The 24,121-nt window shown below is 48.8% G+C and overlaps 1 protein-coding gene across 2 annotated transcripts in view; it reads right to left on the minus strand.

Annotated features, from left to right (window-relative positions):
• The window catches only part of ppfia1 (PTPRF interacting protein alpha 1), a 67,502-nt gene that overhangs the window by 6,701 nt on the left and 36,680 nt on the right, over positions 1–24,121 (minus strand). Inside the window, exons 11-25 of one of the 2 annotated variants that reach the window (XM_084436999.1) lie at positions 23,049–23,180; positions 22,463–22,525; positions 22,293–22,372; positions 21,894–22,044; positions 20,245–20,471; positions 19,693–19,912; positions 11,492–11,616; positions 10,552–10,724; positions 9,960–10,053; positions 7,789–7,870; positions 7,293–7,493; positions 6,673–6,765; positions 3,943–4,118; positions 3,676–3,788; positions 2,523–2,698 (exon numbers count right to left, since the gene is read on the minus strand). In XM_084436999.1, coding sequence (XP_084293125.1) covers positions 2,523–2,698; positions 3,676–3,788; positions 3,943–4,118; positions 6,673–6,765; positions 7,293–7,493; positions 7,789–7,870; positions 9,960–10,053; positions 10,552–10,724; positions 11,492–11,616; positions 19,693–19,912; positions 20,245–20,471; positions 21,894–22,044; positions 22,293–22,372; positions 22,463–22,525; positions 23,049–23,180 — 2,106 coding nt within the window. The remainder of the gene's footprint in view (positions 1–2,522; positions 2,699–3,675; positions 3,789–3,942; positions 4,119–6,672; positions 6,766–7,292; positions 7,494–7,788; positions 7,871–9,959; positions 10,054–10,551; positions 10,725–11,491; positions 11,617–19,692; positions 19,913–20,244; positions 20,472–21,893; positions 22,045–22,292; positions 22,373–22,462; positions 22,526–23,048; positions 23,181–24,121) is intronic. The other variant, XM_084437000.1, reaches the window with a different exon arrangement.

Raw genomic sequence — 24,121 nt, forward strand, 5'->3', positions numbered from 1 at the left:
ATGTCCTGGAAGGCCTCCTTCTTCAGTCGGACGGCTTCCCTGACCACCGGTATCCACCACGGTGTCTGATAGGGATGCACCGATTGCAAAATTCTGGGCCGATGCCGATGTTTAAAATAACAATCCGGCCGATGGCCGATATTTATTTACACGTGCATTTGCGGCGTTACGTCACGGATCTTCTCCGAATCTGCAGCTGGGTAGGCTATGTTTTGCAACAAAAAAAGCCGTAATTGTTGCGACATAACATCGGCCACTACCATCGGTAAATGTCATTTTATTTGCCGATGGCAGTCAACAAGGCATCGGTGCATCCCTAGTGTCTGAGGATTACCGCCCCTTGAGGTACCCATGGCCCTCAGGCCACTCCCAGCCGCAGCTTCAGCAATGGAGGCTTTGAACACCGACCACTCGTGTTCGATGTCCCCAACCTCCTCAGGGATGCCTGAGAAGCTCTGCCGGAGGTGGCAGTTGAATTCTCTCTGGACAGGCTCTTCCTCCAGACGTTCCCAGGTCACCCTCACTAAATGCTTGGGTTTTCCAGGTCTGTCCAGAGGCTTCCCCCGCCATCTAACCCAGCTCACCACCAGATGGTGATCAGTGGACAGCTCTGCCCCTCTCTTCACCCGAGTGTCTAAGACACATGGCCTCAGATCAGATGATACGATAACAAAATCGATCATTGATCTTCGGCCTAAGGTGTTCTGATGCCAAGTGTACTTGTGGGCATCCTTGTGTTCGAACATGGTGTTTGTTATGGACAAACCGTGACTAGCACAGAAGTCCAACAACAAAACAGCACTCGGGTTCAGATCGTGGTAGCCATGCCTCCCTATCACGCCCCTCCAAGTGTCTCCATCATTGCCCACATGTGCATTGAAGTCCCCCAATAGGACAGTGGAGTCCCCTGCAGGAGCCCCAAATAGCCCAAATAGGGCTCCACTTATTCAGCAAGAAGGCTGAATATTCCGAACTACTGTTTAGTGCATATGCACAAACCAGTCAGAGTTTCCCCCCCCCACAGCCCTAAGGTGTAGGGAGGCGACCCTCTTGTCCACCGGGGTGATCTCCAGCACAGAGGCGCTTAGCTGGGGGCTAGCTAGTATAGCCACTCCTGCCTTCCGCCTCATACCCTGAGCAACTCCAGAGAAGAATAGGGTCCAACCCCTATCCAGGAGTTTGGTTGCGGCGCCGGTGCTGTGCATGAAGGTTAGCCCCACCAGGTGTAATTGGTATCGCTCCACCTCCCTCACAAGCTCCGGCTCCTTCCCTCCCAGCGAGGTCACGTTCCATGTCCCCAGAGCCAGCCTTTGCCGCCCAGTTCCTCCCGCGGGTGGTGGGTCCATGGGATGGATTAAAAGGAGATGTTGTTCCCACGTAGCTCTTTCGGGCTGGGCCCGGCCGGGATCCGTGGAACGCCCGGCCACCAGGCGCTCGCAGACGGGCCCGGCTCCAGACGGGGGCCCCGGGCTTCCACCGGGCTGGCTAGCTCTCTCTCTGGTGTTCTTCTATCGGGGTTTGTCTGCTAGTTAAGGACTGTGGGGCCAACTCCTCACAGCCCTACTCTGGCCATTTTGGGCTCAAAGCCCTCATCCGCCCTTGCTCCACACCTCCAGATGGTATACGGTGCGGAGCCAGGCGCGAGCAGCACCTGTGGTTTTTGTTCGGAGTGATCTTCTCCTAGATGGGTTGCCTACCATGGCTATGAGCCCCATCTGAAAAAAGGCAAAAGAGCTTTGCGCACATCCAACCTTAGTAGGCCAGGTGCTGGATCTTAGAGTACATACGTGAGAAGAGAGAACTTCGAAGTTGCCTGATGAAGACCTAAGGGTCGAAACGTTGCGTATAATTTCAATAAAGTGGACCGGGAGAAATCAGTGTGCGGATCTTTCCTCTCTTCTCACGTATGAGCCCCATCTGCCCATGCTATTTACCCATAGCTGGGACAGTGGTTGGCAGATGTGTTAAAAAAAACCGCAAAACAAAACAAGAAATATCATCCAGGAAAAATGCCAAAAGCCAACAATAGTCTCTCATAGCCAGACCAATCTCCACACTTGGTTCACCCTGTGCCAGCGCTGGAGAAAGGTCTGGCTGCACTCATTACCATTCGGAGATCGGGGAAAAAATAGCTGTATTTCTTTAAACCAATCACAATCGTTGTGTAAACCAATCATAATCGCCAGCTCGGAGGTTGTTGTTGTTTCTTGTTTCAGGAGAAGATGCGGCGCGGCTGTGGCTCAGGAGGTAGAGCGGGTCGTCCAGTTCACCTCACACATCTAAGACCACAGCATTTCAGCTCTAATATTTGATTGCACATGAGGTTCAGAGAATGACCGCTTTATTTAAGCAATAAAGCACGACAGGCCGTGGGTTAGAGTGATTTTAGAAAAGCTATGGGGCGCTGCTAGACACGACGCAAAGCGCGCACACACATGTGTGTGTGTTTGTGTGGTGGGTGCATTTATACACCGGCCCATTCTATTACTCCATCAGCAGCTATGAGCCTAGCGTTCACACACCTGTGTGTTCTGGGTGGGGATCTGCAGCAGCAGCGCGAAGGCGTTGTAGTCGAAGGCCTCGTCCAGGGCCAGCAGGGCGCCGTGCACGCCGCTCTCATACAGGTTGTTGCTGTACTCCTTCAGCCCGATGGCCTGAACCCAGCTGACCACTCGCTCGTTGGTCCACACCAGGACATCTGACACGTTTGTTAAGCATGAGAGAAACGTGAGACATTTTTACAACCAGATCATTGGCCTTTAAAGGAAAATGCTCGTTTTTGACAACCTGGACCTTATTTACGACATATTATAAGAAGTTTGACTCACCCAGATCACTTTTGTGTTGTTCGGAGGCCTGTAGAAGAAATTTAAAATCCAGCACGAGCCAGTATATCCATGTAATGGCGGCGCACGGGGCAAAGGGAATGCAGTTTCTCAAAATCCATTTTCGGCCGCTAAACGGTTGTTTTCATCAATCAGATTGCATGAATCGACAGTTGAGATTCCTCTACGCGAGCCATTCTTTCGGTTTTCAAATACGTGGTCTGTAGCCTCTGTAATATGATCTTTACACTGGCTATTCTCCCTCACATTCTCTGCGCTACGATCGGATTGTTGCTGACGAATGACGACGACAATATTCTCGGCACCAACTACGATCGTAGCGCAGAGAATGTGAGCCGGAGAATAGCAGGCTGCGCGCTGGCCTGTGCGCATGCGTGCTGGAGCAAGTGGGGGAGAGGCGTGTAAAGATCATATTACAGAGGCTACAGACCACGTATTTGAAAACCGAAAGAATGGCTCGCGTAGAGGAATCTCAACTGTCGATTCATGCAATCTGATTGATGAAAACAACCGTTTAGCGGCCGAAAATGGATTTTGAGAAACTGCATTCCCTATGCCCCGTGCGCCGCCATTACATGGATATACTGGCTCGCGCTGGATTTTAAATTTCTTCTACAGGCCTCCGAACAACACAAAAGTGATCTGGGTGAGTCAAACTTCTTATAATATGTCGTAAATAAGGTCCAGGTTGTCAAAAACGAGCATTTTCCTTTAATCACAATGACACATCACAAAAATTGCAGAAATGTTGTGTGCTTCTAGTGCTTCACATGTGCAGTGATGGAAGTGGTTGATGTGAAAGGTGAAAGGTTAAAGGAGAGGTCATTACCGTCATGGCCGTTCCCTCTGAGCTCCAGCAGGGACTCTTCGCGCCGTCTCTCCAGCTCTTTCCTGTCGTAGTTTAGTCTCCTCAGACACATCACGCCACACTGGAAACTGTTCCTGAAGACCGGAGCAGCCACAGCAGGAGTGAGGAGGAGAGACAGTTGGACACAATCACTGCCTGTTGCATCATTCTGACACGCTGGATTATTTATCTAAAGTATTTTGTGTGTGTGTGTGTCCTTTGGAAGCTGTCCACCATTTTGTCTCTTACCTGTGGAAGCTGTCCACCATTTTGAGCTGTCCCCTCAGGTCCTTCTTGGTGAGGTGGTCCAGCATGCGTGCGTCCACCAGGGACTCCATGAAGTAGCTCCGGTACTGGGGCAGGCCCAGGCTGGGCAGCCACTCGTTCCCTATCCACTCATGGTTCATGTCCCCATAAGCCAGGGTCTAGGAGGGAGGGAGGGAGGGAGGGAGGGAGGGAGGGGAGCCACATCAGTTTGTCTTTGTGCATTAGGGGGGGTAAGACTAACTGGATATAAGAAGCAAAACTAGTGCAAGGTGGCTGCTACTATGATATGTACAAGTATAGAAAACCACTGTGACCACAGCCTTGTGTGTGTGTGTGTGTGTGTGTGTCTTTGTGAGAGAAAGAGAGAGAGCGAGAGAAAGAGGGAGAGAGAGGGGGAAAGAGCCTATGTACAGTACTAAGGTTAAACAGATACAAGTCTACTAGAATCTACATGAGGATGTACAATTAGGGAACAAGACTAATAGCAGTGAGAGGAAGGAAGACACCTGTCCAAAGCTTGTAAATAAAAAAGGCTAAAATAATTCAATCTTTGCTCTGAAACAAGGATCAGAGCCACTCCAGGTAACCACAACCACCATGGACACACGGGCCATCACCCTCTTTCCTTAGAGCAGACATGCGTCCAGTCTGAATGCTGTTTTGTATGACCAAAACGGTGGTAGGGCAATTATCAACTCTTGAAAATGCTAGCTTTGTCAACGTTTTGATCTGAACCATTGTATATGATCATAAGTAACCTTAAAACAGGGCTAAACATGCGTTTTCCCTTTACTACTCCTTTAAGAGGGTCTGATTAATCTAGTTCCTGGAACCAAAAATAAGTGATGCATTCGTGTTTTGTTTAATCATTGATGGGAGAAATGATATGAGTAAGAGTGCGAAGGAACCAGAGGAAGAAAGGAAGAGGGAGAAGACGGGATATAAAGAAATGAACAGAGAGGAAGAAAGAGGTGTGTGCAAACCTGGGCCCAGCTGCCCTCGTCATCCTCCTGAGGTTAGCATGTTAGCGTTAGTGACGTGAGAGAGAACACAACTGGGTTACTGAGTCGTTAGTGACGTGAGAGAGAACACAACTGGGTTACTGAGTCGTTAGTGACGTGAGCGAAAACACAACTGGGTTATTGAGTCGTTAGTGACGTGAGCGAAAACACAACTGGGTTATTGAGTCAGTGCCGGGTGTGAAAGCAGATGCAACATGCAACAGTGCAAATAATACAACTCAAACATGTGACAACTAAGGTTCCCGGTTCGATCCCAGTTCCTGGCGTGTGCCGAAGTGTCCTTGAGCAAAACACTGACCCCCAAAATTGCTCAGGCACGGGACCTAGTACTGTCACAGTAAAGCACACAGACTGGTCAGATTACACCCTGTGCTACCTGTCTCAGAAAAGCACATTTATCATAGTTTTCCCAACGCATTTACAGGTGCCTCATTGACTTCCATTGTAGCCCAGTGAGAGCCTGCAGAAAAACTGCATCTAACTCAATACTGGAACTATCTGTGAAATGATGGTCTCTGTTTCAGGTTCATGGTTGATAGACCACAAATACTGTAGGGCTAAATGTCCAAAATAGCACACTACCCCTTTAACTTTCTCCGGTGGAAAGACAATAGGCCTACATCCCTGCAGTATGAGCACAACTTTGGTTTTATCTAAACTTCCATCTGGGAGCTTTTTCACCTGAATGTTTCGTTCTGCCCCCCGGGCGCCATCTCCTCGGTCACGTGTTCTCAGAGTTTACACGCGTGTTCACCTGGCTGAGTTACTGGAAGGCAGGTGAAACACGCCGCTGACTCATCGATCTACATGTCTCACATGCCGTTCATTAATTCAGACAGGTCAACACTCGCGTTCGGAGTTCCAGGAGGACGTTGGGGTCAAATTGGCAATATGATTAATTTGTGTTTAAAAAAAAAAGTGTTGACATTTCCAGATAAATTGTGAGCGTTAAAATGTTAACGCTGACAGCCCTAATAAAAACTGATCCCAAATGGGTATGCATACTGACTGGTTTAACCTGGGTATGCATACTGACTGGTTTAACCTGGGTATGCATACTGACTGGTTTAACCTGGGTATGCATACTGACTGGTTAAACCTGGGTATGCATACTGACTGGTTTAACCTGGGTATGCATACTGACTGGTTTAACCTGGGTATGCATACTGACTGGTTTAACCTGGGTATGCATACTGACTGGTTTAACCTGGGTATGCATACTGACTGGTTTAACCTCGCAAATAGGATAATTTTCTCAGAGAGACTGAAATATAAATGCATCATCTGGTGTATCCCTCACCCTAACACAGTACCCTAACACAGTAGCCTAACACACTACCCTAACACAGAATATGCAGAGTTTTCTCATGTTTGTGTAGCAGGTCAAACATGGGCATGAAGTGACTCTGCTGTCATGAACACAGTCTCCAGCGTTAGCAGCTGTGACACTGACACACACACACACACACACACACACACACAGGGCAACACAGGATACCACACACTCCTACTACACAAGATAACACACTCTCCTAGTACACAAGATAACACACACTCCTACTACACAAGATAACACACACTCCTACTACACAAGATAACACACTCCTACTACACAAAGAGACACACAGTACAACTAATGTCCAGTTAGCAGACATGCTACTGTAGCTGACAGCAGTGAGCAGAGACCCACCAAGGACTCCACCAGTCCAGAGAGACTGACCGTGGGGGGCGTGGCCGCCAGGCTCTCCATCTCTTCATGCGTGACCCAAACGTTCCCCGTGGACTGAGCATGTGACCCCCCCCAACCAACCAGTGAGCAGCGGGTGAAACAGGAAGAGGAAGGAGACGTGACGGAGAGAGAAAAGGAAGGAGAGAGGGATGTAAAAAGGAGAGGAAGATCATTAAAGGCATTGTCCAGAGTTAATTGTCCAGTGTTAATGGTCCAGTGTTAATTATTAGATACAATTATTTGATTCAAAAGAGAACAAGAGACAGCTTGGCAATAATCGGGTAACAAACAAATCCATCCCAATTGGTGATATGGGTGAGTACAACATGCATTCTAATTTAAAGAAACGTGATTAGATTGGCAGCGTCATGCTCAACAGATGAGGAGACCAGATAATGGATCCGATCTTTCATTCGGTCTAAGATATAAACATGTTTCTGAAGTCTGAGTATGTTTGTCCTACCATTTCTAGGAGTTGCCCATCGTGTGTGTGAGTGTGTGTGAGCGTGTGTGTGTGCGCGTGTGTGTGTGTGTGTGTGTGTGTGTGTGTGTGTGTGTGCGTGCGTGCGTGCGTGTCCTACCGTCCTGGAGGTGGGTGGGGCCGAGGGGCTGGTGAGGGACATGATCTCCTGGATGGCCAGGCGCAGCTTGAGGCGGTGCAGCGGGTTGCTGATGCCGATCTCTCTCTGGATCTCCGTGTCCGACAGCGCCGACATGATGGCGCCGCTCTTCACGTTGGCGCGGCACGCCGCCACGTACCAGGCGGGCATGCCCACCCACAGCTGGGAGGAGGAGAGGACGACAGGGAGGAGGAGAAAGATATGGTCAAGAACAGAGGAAGAGAAGTTCACTGGGCAGGGAGGAGGGGAGGTGGAGGGAGGGAGGGAGGGAGGGAGGGAGGGAGGGAGGGAGGGAGGGAGGGAGGGAGGGAGGGAGGGAGGTGTGTTTCCTGTCTAGTCTGTGTGTGTGAGTGTGTGTGTGTGTGTGTGTGTGAGTGTGAGCGTGTGTGTTTGTGTGTGTGTGTTTGTGTGTGTGTGTGTGTGTGTGTGTGTGTGTGTGTGTGTGTGTGTGTCTCACCTCCAGCCAGACCACCACCGTGGGGCCGTCCCACTGGGCGAAGGGGAGGCCCTGCCTGCGCGCCTCCTCCAGGAGCTCATGCCTGAACACAACACACACGCAGGACTGTTAGATACACACACACCTGCACACTTCACACATACCTGCACACTTCACACACACACACCTGTACACTTCACCCATTCATTCACACACACACACCTGTACACTTCACCCATTCATTCACACACACACACCTGCACAGTTCATCCACTCACACACACACCTGCAGTTCACCCACTCACGCACACAGACCTGTACAGTTCTCACACACACACAGACCTGTACAGTTCACACACACACACACACACACACACACACACACACACACACACACACACACACACACACACACACACACACACACACACACACACACACACACACACACACACACACACACACACACACACACACACACACACACACACACACACACACACACACACACACACACACTTTAACCCCCGGCCTCCTCCATCAACACGTTGTAAAGACAGAGATACACACAGGTTCTTAACATGCGGCAATAAATAAGACAGAACTGAGAACCTCCAGTACTGAGAAGAGACAGCACTGAGAGAGAGAGAGAGATGGAGGGAGAGAGAGAGAGAGAGAGATGGAGGGAGAGAGAGAGAGCAGGGGAGAGGGAGAGAGAGGGAGAGAGAGGGAGAGAGAGGGGGAGGGAGAGAGAGAGGGAGAGCAGGAGAGAGGAATACAGCCAGACATATTCCACTCGTCCCCTCTCCAAGTTTCCACCTCAGAATGCATTAAAGAGATCAAAGAGTCCTTCTCTCAGCTATGCCTCCATGGCGTGGGATGAGAAAGACCAGCGGAGAGGTACTGGAACAAGGAAAGACTTTCCTCTCTGGTGTCGGATATGTCCGGCAGGACTGAGGCATGCTGGGAAACTGGATTAGGACTTTTCTGTATGTCGTTAGCACACATTCACATTCAGCGCTATATCAGTAGGGTTTAGGATTCATGCAAAGATGTTGTCTGTGCAGCTTTGGAAAAGGGAAGAGGGAGTTAATGGTGACGGGAGCGGCTCATTGGCTGAGCTTGAGTTCAGGCTCAGTTTATAGACCCTTTCAATGGAACCAGGGGACCTTTCGGCCACACAGGGCAATGACGTCCTGGTCCAAGTGACCTGCCGTGTAAACTGTGGTATTATTGTTATTGCACACCGGCGGGGTGATGTGCCAAAGCTGACCATCCTACTCCAGTTTACAACAGAGATTCAGAGAACAGGAGTCACAAAAGAAGAGGCACATTCCTGTTAGTTGAAATCTTATGGTAGTATGGAAAACCCATCAGGCGTTTGGGGTCCGTGGGACGCTGGCGAGGGCGATGCCAAGCAGACCAGAGGAAAGGATGGAGGGAAAGCACAGGCAGTATGGGGGCAGTACGGGGGCAGTATGGGGGCAGTATGGGGGCACTTACCCTGTCTTTGGACTACAGGTGGAATGAGAAGGGATGAGATCAAAGAGGGGCGAGTCAGCAAATGAAGTGAACTTAAGCTTATGAAAAATATCTAAATGCAAACTAGGAAAACTAAATGCAAACTTAGGGTTACAAAAAAAGAAATATGTTATGTTGATACTGAATAAGTCTTACTATATTACAATTTATCAAAAGTTTAAATGATTAATGTAGCAACTAGAACAATGAGCTATGATCATTAATTATTTCAAACTAAACAGTAGTGGACTTTGGGGGTGGAATGGATGCCTGATGAAAGTGGCAACCATGACGAAGTGAGTAGAATATCTCAGGTTCATTGGCTACTGAACCAAGGGCCAGGTTTGTCCCCCAGGAGGTTGAGTCCCTAGTTTTGGGGGCATGTGAGGCGTGGGGTGGAGAGCGATGGGCAGCGTGAGCAGCGCTATGATGAACACTCTGGTTTAGCAGCGTCTACGTCAACAGCTCTAGAACATCCACATCTACAACAAACCAGACACATTTACGCTGATGTACAAAGCCAGAGCACTAAGGAGGCACGTGCTCATACAATAAGTGCCCTTAATGAGTATCTACTGTGAGGGACACATTCATCCCTTGACTCCTCCCAGCAATGGTGCCCCGCTGCACTAGTAGATCCATCTCTGGCTGCTGGAGGCTGGAGGACCTACTTCTTCTGCAGTTTCCGGTTCTTGTCGGCGGGCCCGCCCAGCGTGCCCATGCCCAGGCCGTCCTTAGGAGCGCTCTCTGCCTCCGGGGTTCCAGCTGGGGGAACGGGGAGAGAACGGGTCACCCTGACGTCCCCTCAGCACCTCAACACCCTGACGTCACCTCAGCACCTCAACACAACCCCTCTCACTCAACACAGCCCCTCTCACTCAACACAACCCCTCTCACTCAACACAGCCCCTCTCACTCAACACAACCCCTCTCACTCAACACAGCCCCTCACACTCAACACAACCCCTCTCACTCAACACAACCCCTCTCACTCAACACAACCCCTCTCACTCAACACAACCCCTCTCACTCAACACAACCCCTCTCACTCAACACAGCCCCTCTCACTCAACACAGCCCCTCTCACTCAACACAGCCCCTCAACACAACCCCTCTCACTCAACACAACCCCTCTCACTCAACACAACCCCTCTCACTCAACACAACCCCTCTCACTCAACACAACCCCTCTCACTCAACACAACCCCTCCCAGCTGGGGCTGGATATCGAGGAGAAGGTGGGGGACATGGTGACAGACCCACCTTGGCTAGGGGACTCTTTGCCTGGGATGCTTGGTCGGCCCTTCTCCTTCTTGCCAAACAGGCGTCCGATGGAGGACTTGATGCTCTTCTTCTTGGCCGCCTTGTTGAGGGAGTCCTGGCTGCTGTTGCTGCTGCTGGGGTCGCTGCCCTGGCCGTCCTGGAGGGCCGCCATGCTGACCGACACACACAGACTACATTAGGCTGGACAGATACACACAGTTTTAAAGAAACAACTCTTTTTCTATGAAATCCAAACCCTAGTTTACTAATCAATAGTCACGACTCAGCTCTCGTTTCTTCTCAAATCCCATCAGGACTCCGGAACCCTACATTAGTGGAACATCTTCTTTAGGACTCTTATCCTGAACCCTACATTAGTGGAACATCTTATTAAGAACTCTTATCCTGAACCCTACATTAGTGGAACAGGTGAACCAGGATCTGCAGGGAATAGTATTGTATCCGTTGTATAAAATGTATTTTACACCATTGGAAAGCAAATTATCTCCTCTTTCAAACGGTAGCAATAGCCTATATAAACGGCACTGCTGCCGAAGACTGTCACACTTTAGATCCAAAGCAGCTACGCAGAGCCGTGCTCCCCAGGTAACAGTCCCGTGTGAATAAGGCTCTACTGTGGGCAGTGTGAGGCGGACTGAACGCTGTGGGCAGTGTGAGGCGGAATGAACGCTGTGGGCAGTGTGAGGCGGACTGAACGCTGTGGGCACTGTGAGGTGGACTGAACGCTGTGGGAAGTGTGAGGTGGACTGAACGCTGTTGGCACTGTGAGGTGGACTGAACGCTGTGGGCACTGTGAGGTGGACTGAACGCTGTGGGAAGTGTGAGGTGGACTGAACGCTGTGGGCAGTGTGAGGTGGACTGAACGCTGTGGGCAGTGTGAGGTGGACTGAACGCTGTGGGCAGTGTGAGGTGGACTGACCCCCGGAGGTCGCGGATGTCCTCGTGGCTGGCGGCGTGGATCGCTCCCTTGTGCAGGTGCATAGAGCGCGGCGTGCTGGGGGGCGTGGTCTCACACCTGATGGTCGCCTTGTCATCCTGAGCAGACTGGACAGGTGGGTGAGGAGGTACGTCACGTTAGCACCAGGTCATCCTGAGCACACTGAACAGGTAGCACCCTTAGCATTTAGTTTTAGAGATGATGAAGGAGGGTGGAGAGGAGAGGTTGGTTATCAGAGCGTCCTGCCCATCTCATAGATGTAGAGCGGTGGTTGCAGTCTAGAGGCAAGTTGCTGAAAAACAATGTTAGCCTCTCATTCTAACCTTTTTTCCCCCTTTTCTTTTACCCAAAAATCAAGGACGTGTGTGTGTGTGTGTGTGTGTGTGTGTGTGTTGGAGTGCAGAGGAAAAGGTAACAAATGATAATAATAATTCACCCAGTTTTAAAATCTACAGACATAATCCAAAGAGCCAGCAAGAGCAATGCGTTACATAAAACAACATTAAGTAGCGTACTGACCCAAATATAAGACAGCCCTGATTGAGACTTTTTTTGAAAAAGACTTTTAGAAGACCGAATCTTGTTTTTATAAAGAACATTGTTTAGTTGGAAATAATGATAATAAAAACAATTTGAATAAGGTAGGCTGTTGTTCTCTTTTATGTAAATAAACGATCAAATATCTGGCAGAATACACAATCGCAACTCATGATTACCAGACTCCGATTGTTTTTCACGGCCGTAGTTTTCGTGTTTTAAAATACATGGGAGTACCAATGTGACCTCCCGCGCCTTCTGAAAGACCCAGAAAGCCCAAAATAGCTGACTTTGCGCTTACATCTTATGCATTATTCAATGGAGTTTAACATTGCAAAAATTAGCATCGCAGCTAGCTGACATTTTCTGACTGGGAGTGAGAGATGATGAAATGAAAATATTTTCTGCTGCTCTAGGTAGGCTGCATAAGTAATGCAGCCACAATTTACTGCATGTCTTCTGATGTTAGTAACCATATAGGGTAACATTAGCTATAGGCTATGTAATGCATTCTCGTTAGTTCACATTGCATTCAAGTTAGTTCACATTTTTCCCATTTAGACTGGATTTCAGCAATGCTTTTGCGATTTCTTTTCAGCTACCAATAGTACGCCATGCTGCTCACTATAGTCCAGGTGGTAATGTGACCCATTAGGTAGAAGGGGTAATTATTCACAGCAGGTGCTACTTTGAGGACTGGTAGTTTTGGGAATAGGTGCAGCGATGATAGATTATTAGCAGAAGTGTGTTTACTGTCGTTTGGGATGCAGGGGACTTAAGTGCTGGATGAGGTGAACCCATAGCCTTGAGCATGGGCTCAGATGAGGTGAACCCATAGCCTTGAGCATGGGCTCAGATGAGGTGAACCCATAGCCTTGAGCATGGGCTCAGATGAGGTGAACCCATAGCCTTGAGCATGGGCTCAGATGAGGTGAACCCATAGCCTTGAGCATGGGCTCAGATGAGGTGAACCCATAGCCTTGAGCATGAGCTCAGATGAGGTGAACCCATAGCCTTGAGCATGGGCTCAGATGAGGTGAACCCATAGCCTTGAGCATGAGCTCAGATGAGGTGAACCCATAGCCTTGAGCATGGGCTCAAATGGGTGCACTGGTTTTTTACTTCCCTCTGGAGAATGAGTCAAGGTTAGTAGAGGTTGTGGAGGACAGGTTTGTGGGTGTTTTAGGGAGGGGCAGCAGCAGGGTGAGGGTCAGATGCTGGGGGGGGTTAGAGGTTAGCGGGGGGCAGACAGGGGCGTGGTTCTAGATTACCTTCCTGCGGTGCTTGCGCAGGTCACTAGGCTGAAGCATGGCAGCAGAGGAGAGAAGAGAGGACGTTAGTGACACCACCAGATGATCACAAGGGCTCATCACGGTTCACACACACACACACACACACACCAACACACACACACACACACACACACACACACACACACCACCACCACCACCACCACCGGATGATCACAAGGGCTCATCACGGTTCACACACACACCAACACACACACACCAACACACACCAACACACACCAACACACACCAACACACACACACACACACACCACCGGATGACCACAAGGGCTCATCGCGGTTCACACACACACACACGGATACAAACAAAAAGCACAGATGCAGTAAAACAAGACACGATTGAAAGGCCGCTAAACGTGAAAACAGCATAAACATTTTCAAATAGAGTCCAGCATGCTGTCTGTTCTCCCACAGCATATAACTCTTCCCCCACTCTGTCTGTCTCAGGTCCGAGGAAGCAAAGAGACATGAAAACCACTGCAAATGCACTCTGGGAGGTGGGAGCAGGGATGGGGGGGGGGGGGGGGGGGGGGTGCAGTCCAGCACAGAAGGCCATAACCCTTGTAGAGCTGTGGTGACTATAGTTTTAGATATAGCCAAAGCTAAATGAAATAGTTTGGAATCCTACAATAGAATCTGAGTTAACTATTTCTATTAAAATGACCTCCTGATGCGGAGGTGGACTTCCGTTCCGTTCTGCGTTCCGGTCGTGTTAATTTGGGTGGAGGTTCAGGTCGTGTTAATTTGGGTGGAGGTTCAGGTCATGCCTTCACAACACCATCAGTCTGTTTATCGCTGGCTCATGATCATCTCTGGTCACTAAGGGTTTAACAAGACCTACAAAAACATTTTTAAACGTTTGTAGAAGCGTTTCTGTCCATAGAAGAAGAACAAAACTCGATAGCTTGGTTACAACAAAATGGAGCTAGCAAGGCGCTAAAACCACCGACCCATAACATCAGCATTTAATCCTAGTATTGGAGCTGAAGCTGACCACCATTTTGAACAATGTATTTGACTAAGCACGGACCTTGAAGCTGAAACAATGAAGCAAATCAAAGCAAAACGTTACTATTCAATGTTTGTGAGCCGGTGGACGGACAAGACTGATCGCATGTCAGGAGTACAACTGGGATTATAGGCTTCAAATAGGCTTCAACATTCAACAGAGGGAGCTTGTAAATAAAGTGGAGAATTGTGACTTTTTCTCATGGCTCTGATGGAGGATGTGAGTCACGGATTGGCCTGTTTTGTCATTCCACAGTTGTAAATGGTTGCTTCCCCGTGTGGGTTAGGGTTGGCAGATTGAGTAACAAGATTTGCCTGTAGAGCACAGCATTAACAACCACGGGCTCACTGGAGCAGCCAATGGGAATTGTAGTTTTTAAAACCACCGGCCCAAGTATGCAAATGAAGAGCATGATTACCTGGCCCTGAGTTCTTACCTAGATAATATCACCAGGTCAGCATATTACCACACCAAGTGTTAATGTCAGCAGGCAAGTGCTAATGTTGAGCACAGTTTTATTTTCCATTTTTGAGGTAAGAATAAATGTTTGTCTTTGGATTACATGGCTTATAAAAGTAACAAACCATATAACAAACACATAACACGTAAACATAACGTGCATATTCATATCGATCAGGAGTCTCAAGTGCATCATGTAGTGGTGCTGACAGTGTCCAATAACAGTCCTCACAGTCTTTGATATTCACATATAAAGGTTCTACTGTGGACGACAGATCTTTTGTAGGAGCCTTCTCTCACCAGTGGACATGTTAATGTTCTGCTTGGCGGTAGGTTCTAGTAGCTTTGGTCTGGGGTGATAGTCACTAATGCATCCAGGTGTTTTTGAGGAGGAGTTGATGAAATACTTCTGGTCAAGTGTTTGGAAAGTCGGATAATATAAAGCAGCTCAAACGTGAATTGAAAAAGCAGGCCTAGGCCTGACTAGGGTAATAGGCCTGACTAGGGTAATAGAACTGACTAGGGTAATATAACTGACTAGGGTAATAGAACTGACTAGGGTAATAGAACTGACCAGGGTAATAGGCCTGACCAGGGTAATAGAACTGACTAGGGTAATAGGCCTGACCAGGGTAATAGACCTGACCAGGGTAATAGACCTGACCAGGGTAATAGAACTGACTAGGGTAATAGAACTGACCAGGGTAATAGAACTGACCAGGGTAATAGAACTGACCAGGGTAATAGAACTGACTAGGGTAATAGAACTGACCAGGGTAATAGAACTGACTAGGGTAATAGAACTGACCAGGGTAATAGAACTGACCAGGGTAATAGACCTGACCAGGGTAATAGAACTGACTAGGGTAATAGGCCTGACTAGGGTAATAGAACTGACCAGGGTAATAGAACAACTGACTAGGGTAATAGAACTGACTAGGGTAATAGAACTGACTAGGGTAATAGAACTGACTAGGGTAATAGAACTGACCAGGGTAATAGAACTGACTAGGGTAATAGAACTGACTAGGGTAATAGAACTGACTAGGGTAATAGAACTGACTAGGGTAATAGAACTGACCAGGGTAATAGAACTGACTAGGGTAATAGAACTGACTAGGGTAATATGTGCCCTCCAGGCATGTAAAAGGAAGAGTGTTTTTTTTCACCCTGCATTCTTCACAGGCCAGCATTTCCAGAGTAAATAAAACAGCAGATATTTCCATTAGAGCTACTCCTCTACCCAGAGAGAGAGAGAGTTACTCCTCTACCCAGAGAGAGAGAGAGCTACTCCTCTACCCTGAGAGAGAGAGAGTTACTCCTCTACCCAGAGAGAGAGAGAGTTACTCCTCTACCCAGAGAGAGAGAGAGTTACTCCTCTACCCAGAGAGAGAGAGAGTTACTCCTCTACCCAGAGAGAGAGAGAGTTACTCCTCTACCCAGAGAGAGATAGCTACTCCTCTACCCTGAGAGAGAGAGCTACTCCTCTACCCAGAGAGAGAGAGCTACTCCTCTACCCAGAGAGAGCTACTCCTCTACCCTGAGAGAGAGAGAGCTACTCCTCTACCCAGAGAGTTACTCCTCTACCCAGAGAGAGAGTTACTCCTCTACCCAGAGAGAGAGAGCTACTCCTCTACCCTGAGAGAGAGAGCTACTCCTCTACCCTGAGAGAGAGCTACTCCTCTACCCAGAGAGAGAGAGCTACTCCTCTACCCTGAGAGAGAGCTACTCCTCTACCCTGAGAGAGAGAGCTACTCCTCTACCCTGAGAGAGAGAGCTACTCCTCTACCCAGAGAGAGCTACTCCTCTACCCTGAGAGAGAGAGAGCTACTCCTCTACCCTGAGAGAGAGAGCTACTCCTCTACCCTGAGAGAGAGCTACTCCTCTACCCAGAGAGAGTTACTCCTCTACCCAGAGAGAGAGGGAGAGAGAGAGAGAGAGAGAGAGTTACTCCTCTACCCAGAGAGAGAGAGTTACTCCTCTACCCTGAGAGGGAGAGTTACTCCTCTACCCTGAGAGAGAGAGAGAGAGAGAGAGAGAGAGTTACTCCTCTACCCTGAGAGAGAGAGAGAGAGAGAGAGAGAGAGTTACTCCTCTACCCAGAGAGAGAGTTACTCCTCTACCCAGAGAGAGAGTTACTCCTCTACCCTGAGAGAGAGAGCTACTCCTCTACCCTGAGAGAGAGCTACTCCTCTACCCTGAGAGAGAGTTACTCCTCTACCCAGAGAGAGAGAGCTACTCCTCTACCCTGAGAGGGAGAGCTACTCCTCTACCCTGAGAGAGAGAGCTACTCCTCTACCCTGAGAGAGAGAGCTACTCCTCTACCCAGAGAGAGAGAGTTACTCCTCTACCCAGAGAGAGAGAGTTACTCCTCTACCCTGAGAGGGAGAGTTACTCCTCTACCCAGAGAGAGAGTTACTCCTCTACCCAGAGAGAGAGAGTTACTCCTCTACCCTGAGAGGGAGAGTTACTCCTCTACCCAGAGAGAGAGTTACTCCTCTACCCAGAGAGAGAGAGTTACTCCTCTACCCTGAGAGGGAGAGTTACTCCTCTACCCAGAGAGAGAGTTACTCCTCTACCCAGAGAGAGTTATTCCTCTACTCTGAGAAACAACGCTTCTTTCCTCTGCCAATCTAAGGCAAAGGCAGGAATATACCAGCACTATAAATGGAAAAGGGGACAAGGAGTCAACCTTTTTTCAAACTGATCTAACTAAGGTCATTTTACGTTACGGTTATATTAACTGGGCTATACAGTTATAGGTATAATAGCCATGTGCGAGTATATGGGACGTGTAGTTAAAAGCAAATGTCACGCAGGTTTAAGCCCCTCAATAGACTGCACCCATCCTGGGGGGGGGGGGGGGGGGGGGGCAGTGGGGAGGGCGGTGGTACCTGGATGAAACACGGAGCATAGCTATAGGCCGAGGGGGGGCTAAACCTCACTGCGGGGTAGGGAAGGTAAGCTACCGTCTGGTGGGACAGCGAGTTCTGGATCACATAGGGGTCATAGCAGTAGTGCTACGAAATATGGACAATGTTAGACTGACACACACATGCAGAATGAGCAGAAAGCAACCAAAACATCAGCAACTAGGACCAGGATGTTAAAACACAACTAGGACAAGCATGTTAACACAACTAGGACCAGGATGTTAAAACACAACTAGGACCAGGATGTAAAAACACAACTAGGACAAGCATGTTAACACGACTAGGACCAGAATGTTAAAACACTTCTCAAACTCCTGACACATGAGGGAAGAAGACAAACATTGGTTACAGATAAGCATTAGTGGCCAATAGTATCTTTCCAGATTGTATAACTGAAAATGAACTGAAGCAAATGAAGGAAACATAGTTGAGATGAGTTAGACAAGAGCTTTTTGGACTGTAGTTGAGAAGAGTTACCCCCCCCTCCCCCCCTAGCCAAGACAAGACCTCTTTGCAGATGAGAAACATTTTGGAAGAAGTCTTTAAAATTGGATGAGATGTTGAGAGGAGGAAAGGGTGAGTAAGGTATAGTAAAGAGAGAGATGAGGGAAGGTGAGTAAGGTATAGTACAGAGAGAGATGAGGGAAGGTGAGTAAGGTATAGTAAAGAGAGAGATGAGGGAAGGTGAGTAAGGTATAGTACAGAGAGAGATGAGGGAAGGTGAGTAAGGTATAGTAAAGAGAGAGATGAGGGAAGGCTGAGTAAGGTATAGTACAGAGAGAGATGAGGGAAGGTGAGTAAGGTATAGTAAAGAGAGAGATGAGGGAAGGTGAGTAAGGTATAGTAAAGAGAGATGAGGGAAGGTGAGTAAGGTATAGTGCAGAGAGAGATGAGGGAAGGTGAGTAAGTTATAGAGAGATGAGGGAAGGTGAGTAAGGTATAGTAAAGAGAGAGATGAGGGAAGGTGAGTAAGGTATAGAAAAGAGAGAGATGAGGGAAGGGTGAGTAAGGTATAGTAAAGAGAGAGATGAGGGAAGGTGAGTAAGGTATAGTAAAGAGAGAGATGAGGGAAGGTGAGTAAGTTATAGTAAAGAGAGATGAGGGAAGGTGAGTAAGGTATAGTACAGAGAGAGATGAGGGAAGGGTGAGTAAGGTATAGTAAAGAGAGAGATGAGGGAAGGGTGAGTAAGGTATAGTCAAGAGAGAGATGAGGGAAGTTGAGTAAGGTATAGAAAAGAGAGAGATGAGGGAAGGGTGAGTAAGGTATAGTAAAGAGATATGAGGGAAGGTGAGTAAGGTATAGTACAGAGAGAGATGAGGGAAGGTGAGTAAGGTATAGTAAAGAGAGAGATGAGGGAAGGGTGAGTAAGGTATAGTAAAGAGAGATGAGGGAAGGTGAGTAAGGTATAGTAAAGAGAGAGATGAGGGAAGGTGAGTAAGGTATAGTAAAGAGAGATGAGGGAAGGTGAGTAAGGTATAGTAAAGAGAGAGATGAGGGAAGGTGAGTAAGGTATAGAAAAGAGAGAGATGAGGGAAGGGTGAGTAAGGTATAGTAAAGAGATATGAGGGAAGGTGAGTAAGGTATAGTACAGAGAGAGATGGGGGAAGGTGAGTAAGGTATAGTAAAGAGAGAGATGAGGGAAGGGTGGGTAAGGTATAGTACAGAGAGAGATGAGGGAAGGTGAGTAAGGTATAGTAAAGAGAGAGATTAGGGAAGGTGAGTAAGGTATAGTAAAGAGAGAGATGAGGAAGTGAGGAAGAGAGAGAGCTAGTGGGTCTCACCAGGGTCAGGGAGAGAGGAGAGACAAAGGAAGAGAGAGAGCTAGTGGTCTCACCAGGGTCAGGGAGAGACAGAGGAAGAGAGAGAGCTAGTGGGTCTCACCAGGGTCAGGGAGAGAGGAGAGACAAAGGAAGAGAGAGAGCTAGTGGTCTCACCAGGGTCATGACGCCCATGCGCTCCATCTCCCTGCTGGGGCTGTGGGGTATTCGTCGGGGGGTGGAGTTGCCCGAGCCGGGGGGTGAGTCCCCTCCACCCAGGGAGGGGGGGATGGAGCCCAGGGAGCGGAAGCGCCCCCCCAGACTGTCCCCGCTGCCCACCCGGCTCTCGATCTCCTCCGCCCGCATGGCTGTGCTCTCCTTCTCCTCCTGGATCATCCTAGAGGGAGCGAGTGAGGAGGACAAGAAGACATTATTGTTCAAGCTGCTTGAATGAATAACAGTTAAAACATTTCATGCTGCACATTGTCACTGTAAATGAGGGCAACCTCAGTGTCCTTCGACTATAAATAAAGGTTATTTAATTTCATATATTCATATTCATGAACCAAATACCTTGTTTCCACTTCTTTCTTACCACAAAAGAACATGCATCCCAGGTCGGGGACATGTTTACTGTGCATTTGTTCCTTCAAAAAGGACCTCTTTTATATCTCCATGTTGGCATGTGTTGTGCATCCTGTCGTCTAGGCTCTGGTGTGTCTTCGGTACCTGATCTCGTTGTTGATGGCGTCCAGCTGCTCCTGCAGCATCAGCGCCAGGGTCTGGGCGTCGGCCTGGCCGGCAGGGGACAGCAGGTCCACAGAGCTGAAGATGGTCTCGCGGTCCTCGTCCTCCAGGTCCGACGCGTCCATGTCGCTCTCGAAGGCGTGGGCCACGTTGGCCAGAACGTTGGCCTGCTGGACGCGTTCCCACTCCTGCTCGTTGAGGGTCTGGACCTGAGGAGAGAGAGGAGATGAGGGGGAGAGAGAGAGAGAGAGAGAGAGAGAGAGGCAGGACAGACGGGGTTAGAAGGAGTGGGAAAGAAGGACAGTAGGGAGAAAAGAGGAGAAGGAAGTTAGGAAAGGGTAAGAGAAGGAAAGAGGGAACAAGGAACAGACAAACGGGAGAGAGGGTTAAGAGGAGCAGGAGGGAGGAGAAGAGGAGCAGGGAGGAGAAGAGGAGAAGGAGGGAGGAGAGAAGAGCAGCAGGAGGGAGGAGAAGAGGAGCAGGAGGGAGGAGAAGAGGAGCAGGAGAGAGGAGAAGAGGAGAGGGAGGGAGGAGAGAGGAGCAGGGAGGAGAAGAGGAGCAGGAGGGAGGAGAGAGGAGCAGGGAGGAGAAGAGGAGCAGGAGGGAGGAGAAGAGGAGCAGGAGGGAGGAGAAGAGGAGCAGGAGGGAGAAGAGGAGAGGGAGGGAGGAGAAGAGGAGCAGGAGGGAGAAGAGGAGCAGGAGGGAGGAGACAAGAGCAGGAGAGAGGAGAGGAGCAGGAGGGAGGAGAAGAGCAGGAGGGAGAAGAGGAGAGGGAGGGAGGAGAAGAGGGAGGGAGGAGAAGAGGAGAGGGAGGGAGGGAGGAGAAGAGGAGCAGGAGGGAGAAGAGGAGAGGGAGGGAGGAGAAGAGGAGCAGGAGGGAGAAGAGGAGAGGGAGGGAGGAGAAGAGGAGAGGGAGGGAGATGGAGATGATGGGTGGGAGAGTTGAAGAGAGGAATGGGAGGAAAGAGAAGAAGAACGCAGCATGAAAAGCACACAGAGGAAATCAGACAGAGAGGAACAGATTTAACAACAAGAGATACTACATGAATACAAGGTTCCACAAACGTTTCATTCATTCACTGGAACGGCAGTCATCACCCAGTCATCATCACACTAACTTACATGCCGCTGATGTCCAGATAGGAAGCAAAAGGAGAAAGAGAGACAGAACATTGTCAAATCGGACTCAAGATATAAGAGGGGGTTGGGAGAAGAGAAAGATCATAAAATCAGATTAGGGGAAATAAATGAAGTTATTTCCACTGCAGTGGACAATGAAGCACATGCATATGCATACAGACACGCTGAAACACACAAACGCTCTTTCTCTAAGCCCCCATTGGACATTTATAAAAATGTGACATCGCAGACAATGTTTTTTATGGTTATGATGACATGACAACTACCTACATTGTCATGTTATGCTTGTACATCAATAAAGTTTTCATTTACATCTATCCATCTAGTCAAATTATTTTTTAAATGCCCAGGAAGAGACAGGCTCACAAACACAATCATGACTGACACACACACACACACACACACACACACACGCGCACACGCACACACACACGCACACGCACACGCACACACACGCACACGCACACACACAGTGGGTGGAGCCACCTCACCTTGGAGGGTTCGTCTCGCAGGGCGGCGGCCCGGCCCTTCTGCGGTCGTCGTAGCACCAGCGCGCTGCCGTAGTGGTCGGAGTAGCTGTCCATCATGGAGGAGGCGGAGACCGGGTACCTGAAGTCTGGCGTGCTGCCCAGGTGAGACCGTCTGAGGAATCATGGAGGAGAGACAGGGGGGGGGGATTATCAATTATCAAAGGGGGACCAAAACAAGTTTGAGAACGGGAAGTGATATGAACATAACACACAGCCCAGCGTGTGGAGGTGGAGGAGGAGGTGGAGGAGGAAATGGAGGAGGAGGAGGAGGTGGAGGAGGAGGAAATGGAGGAGGAGGAGGAGGAAATGGAGGAGGAGGAGGAGGAGGAAATGGAGGAGGAGGAGGAGGAGACCACATACCCATGCAGCAGTGAGTTGCTCCTGCTGCGGCTGTGCTCGTTCTCGGCCCGCATCGTCTCAATCTGGATCAGAAGTTGCTCCTGAGAGGCCAGAGGAACAAAACACGGCCAATAATGGGAAATTCTTGCAATTCCACAATTTGTATTAAATTCCCTGTTAAGTCCGCTGACCTTTTCATGGTGCGCCTCCTCGATCAGCTTCTTCGTGTGCTCCAGGTCCCGTATGAGGCCGTTCTGGGAATAGAGGAGAGCAGATTGAAACCAAAACACAACTTGACTCTAATCTACACAGAGGGTAGAGACATTCAGTAATGGCTTTGGCTGAACGACCAATCACATTCAAATGTTCAACTAAAGGCCCAATAGGAGTTTGATATTCATGATACACATTGACCTTAAAACAAGACTAGGCAAGCCACGCTGAGCTCAAGACAAATTGTAAATTAAAAAGCCTACTAATTTCCTTTAGAGATCATGAGAATGATCACGGCAGAACTGAAAACCCATTTTAACCTATAAATGAACAGAGATACTATAGCCTGGATGGACGACTCCCTTAGACATGAATGTAGACGCCATATTGTTGATCCCATTGCCTTGTTCATTGTTAGAAGAAGAAGGCCTGAATTATGCTTTGAGCAATGCATCTTTCAAGAGAGAATCGCAACGCATCTAAGAATGGATTTCCCCCCACCCCTGCCTACATGGCTAGTAACAGAGGGCCTAACATCTATTAATAAAGGCGTTTGTGTCCCACCTTGTCCTCCAGGGCGGACATCCTCTCCTTCAGGTGCAGCTGGAGCCTCTCGTTGGACTCGGACAGCAGCTTGTCCACCGTCTCTGACAGGCGGCGGTTGTGCTCCTCGTTCATCTTCTCCCGCTGGCGCGCCTGAGAAGACAAACCACACAAACAATGCTGGAGGTGTTTCAGATGAACACTCAGCACCTGCTGTAGTGGTTCCCATCTCATTGAATGTGCCAAATGTGTCACGCCAGCAGGATCCCCAAACTGCACATCAAAACTAGTGTGAATTCACAATAGCAGCAACGCTATTGAGCTAAAGAGTTAAGCTACACGCATTTTCAATCTGGCTCAATCTTTTCTTCTCTCTCTCCTCACAGCTGTGGTGACACAATCTCAGATCTATACATGGTCCACAGCAGCTTTGCACGTTTACATTTTTGTCGATCTACCGCATGACCAACCAAGTGAGCGAGCGAGCTATAGAGCGTTTGGAGCTATAGAGCTATAGAGCGTTTGGAGCTATAGAGTGTTCGGAGCTATAGAGCGTTTGGAGCTATAGAGCTGTAGAGCGTTTGGAGCTATAGAGCTATAGAGCGTTTGGAGCTATAGAGCTATAGAGCATTTGGAGCTATAGAGCGTTTGGAGCTATAGAGCGTTTGGAGCTATAGAGCGTTCGGAGCTATAGAGCATTTGGAGCTATAGAGCTATAGAGCGTTCGGAGCTATAGAGCGTTTGGAGCTATAGAGCGTTCAGAGCTATAGAGTGTTTGGAGCTATAGAGCTATAGAGCGTTTGGAGCTATAGAGCGTTTGGAGCTATAGAGCGTTTGGAGCTATAGAGCGTTTGGAGCTATAGAGAGTTTGGAAATAAATGGAAGTGAATGCAGCTGACGGTTAACTATGGCTCATTCACTTCCATGTATTTCCAAACGTGAAAACTATGGCAGTGAGAAACAATGGGAGTCTGGTAATGATGAGTTAGTCCAGTCATCCCGATCGTGTGTTCAGCCTGCATGTTCAGCTCAGCGACCGCTGGCGGAGCGGATATTTTCGGTCGTGTGTGTTATTTAGTTTGTTCGTTCGTCAC

This window comes from Borostomias antarcticus, assembly GCF_949987555.1.
Source record: "Borostomias antarcticus genome assembly, chromosome: 4".
In the NCBI taxonomy this organism is placed as follows: Eukaryota; Metazoa; Chordata; class Actinopteri; order Stomiiformes; family Stomiidae; genus Borostomias; species Borostomias antarcticus.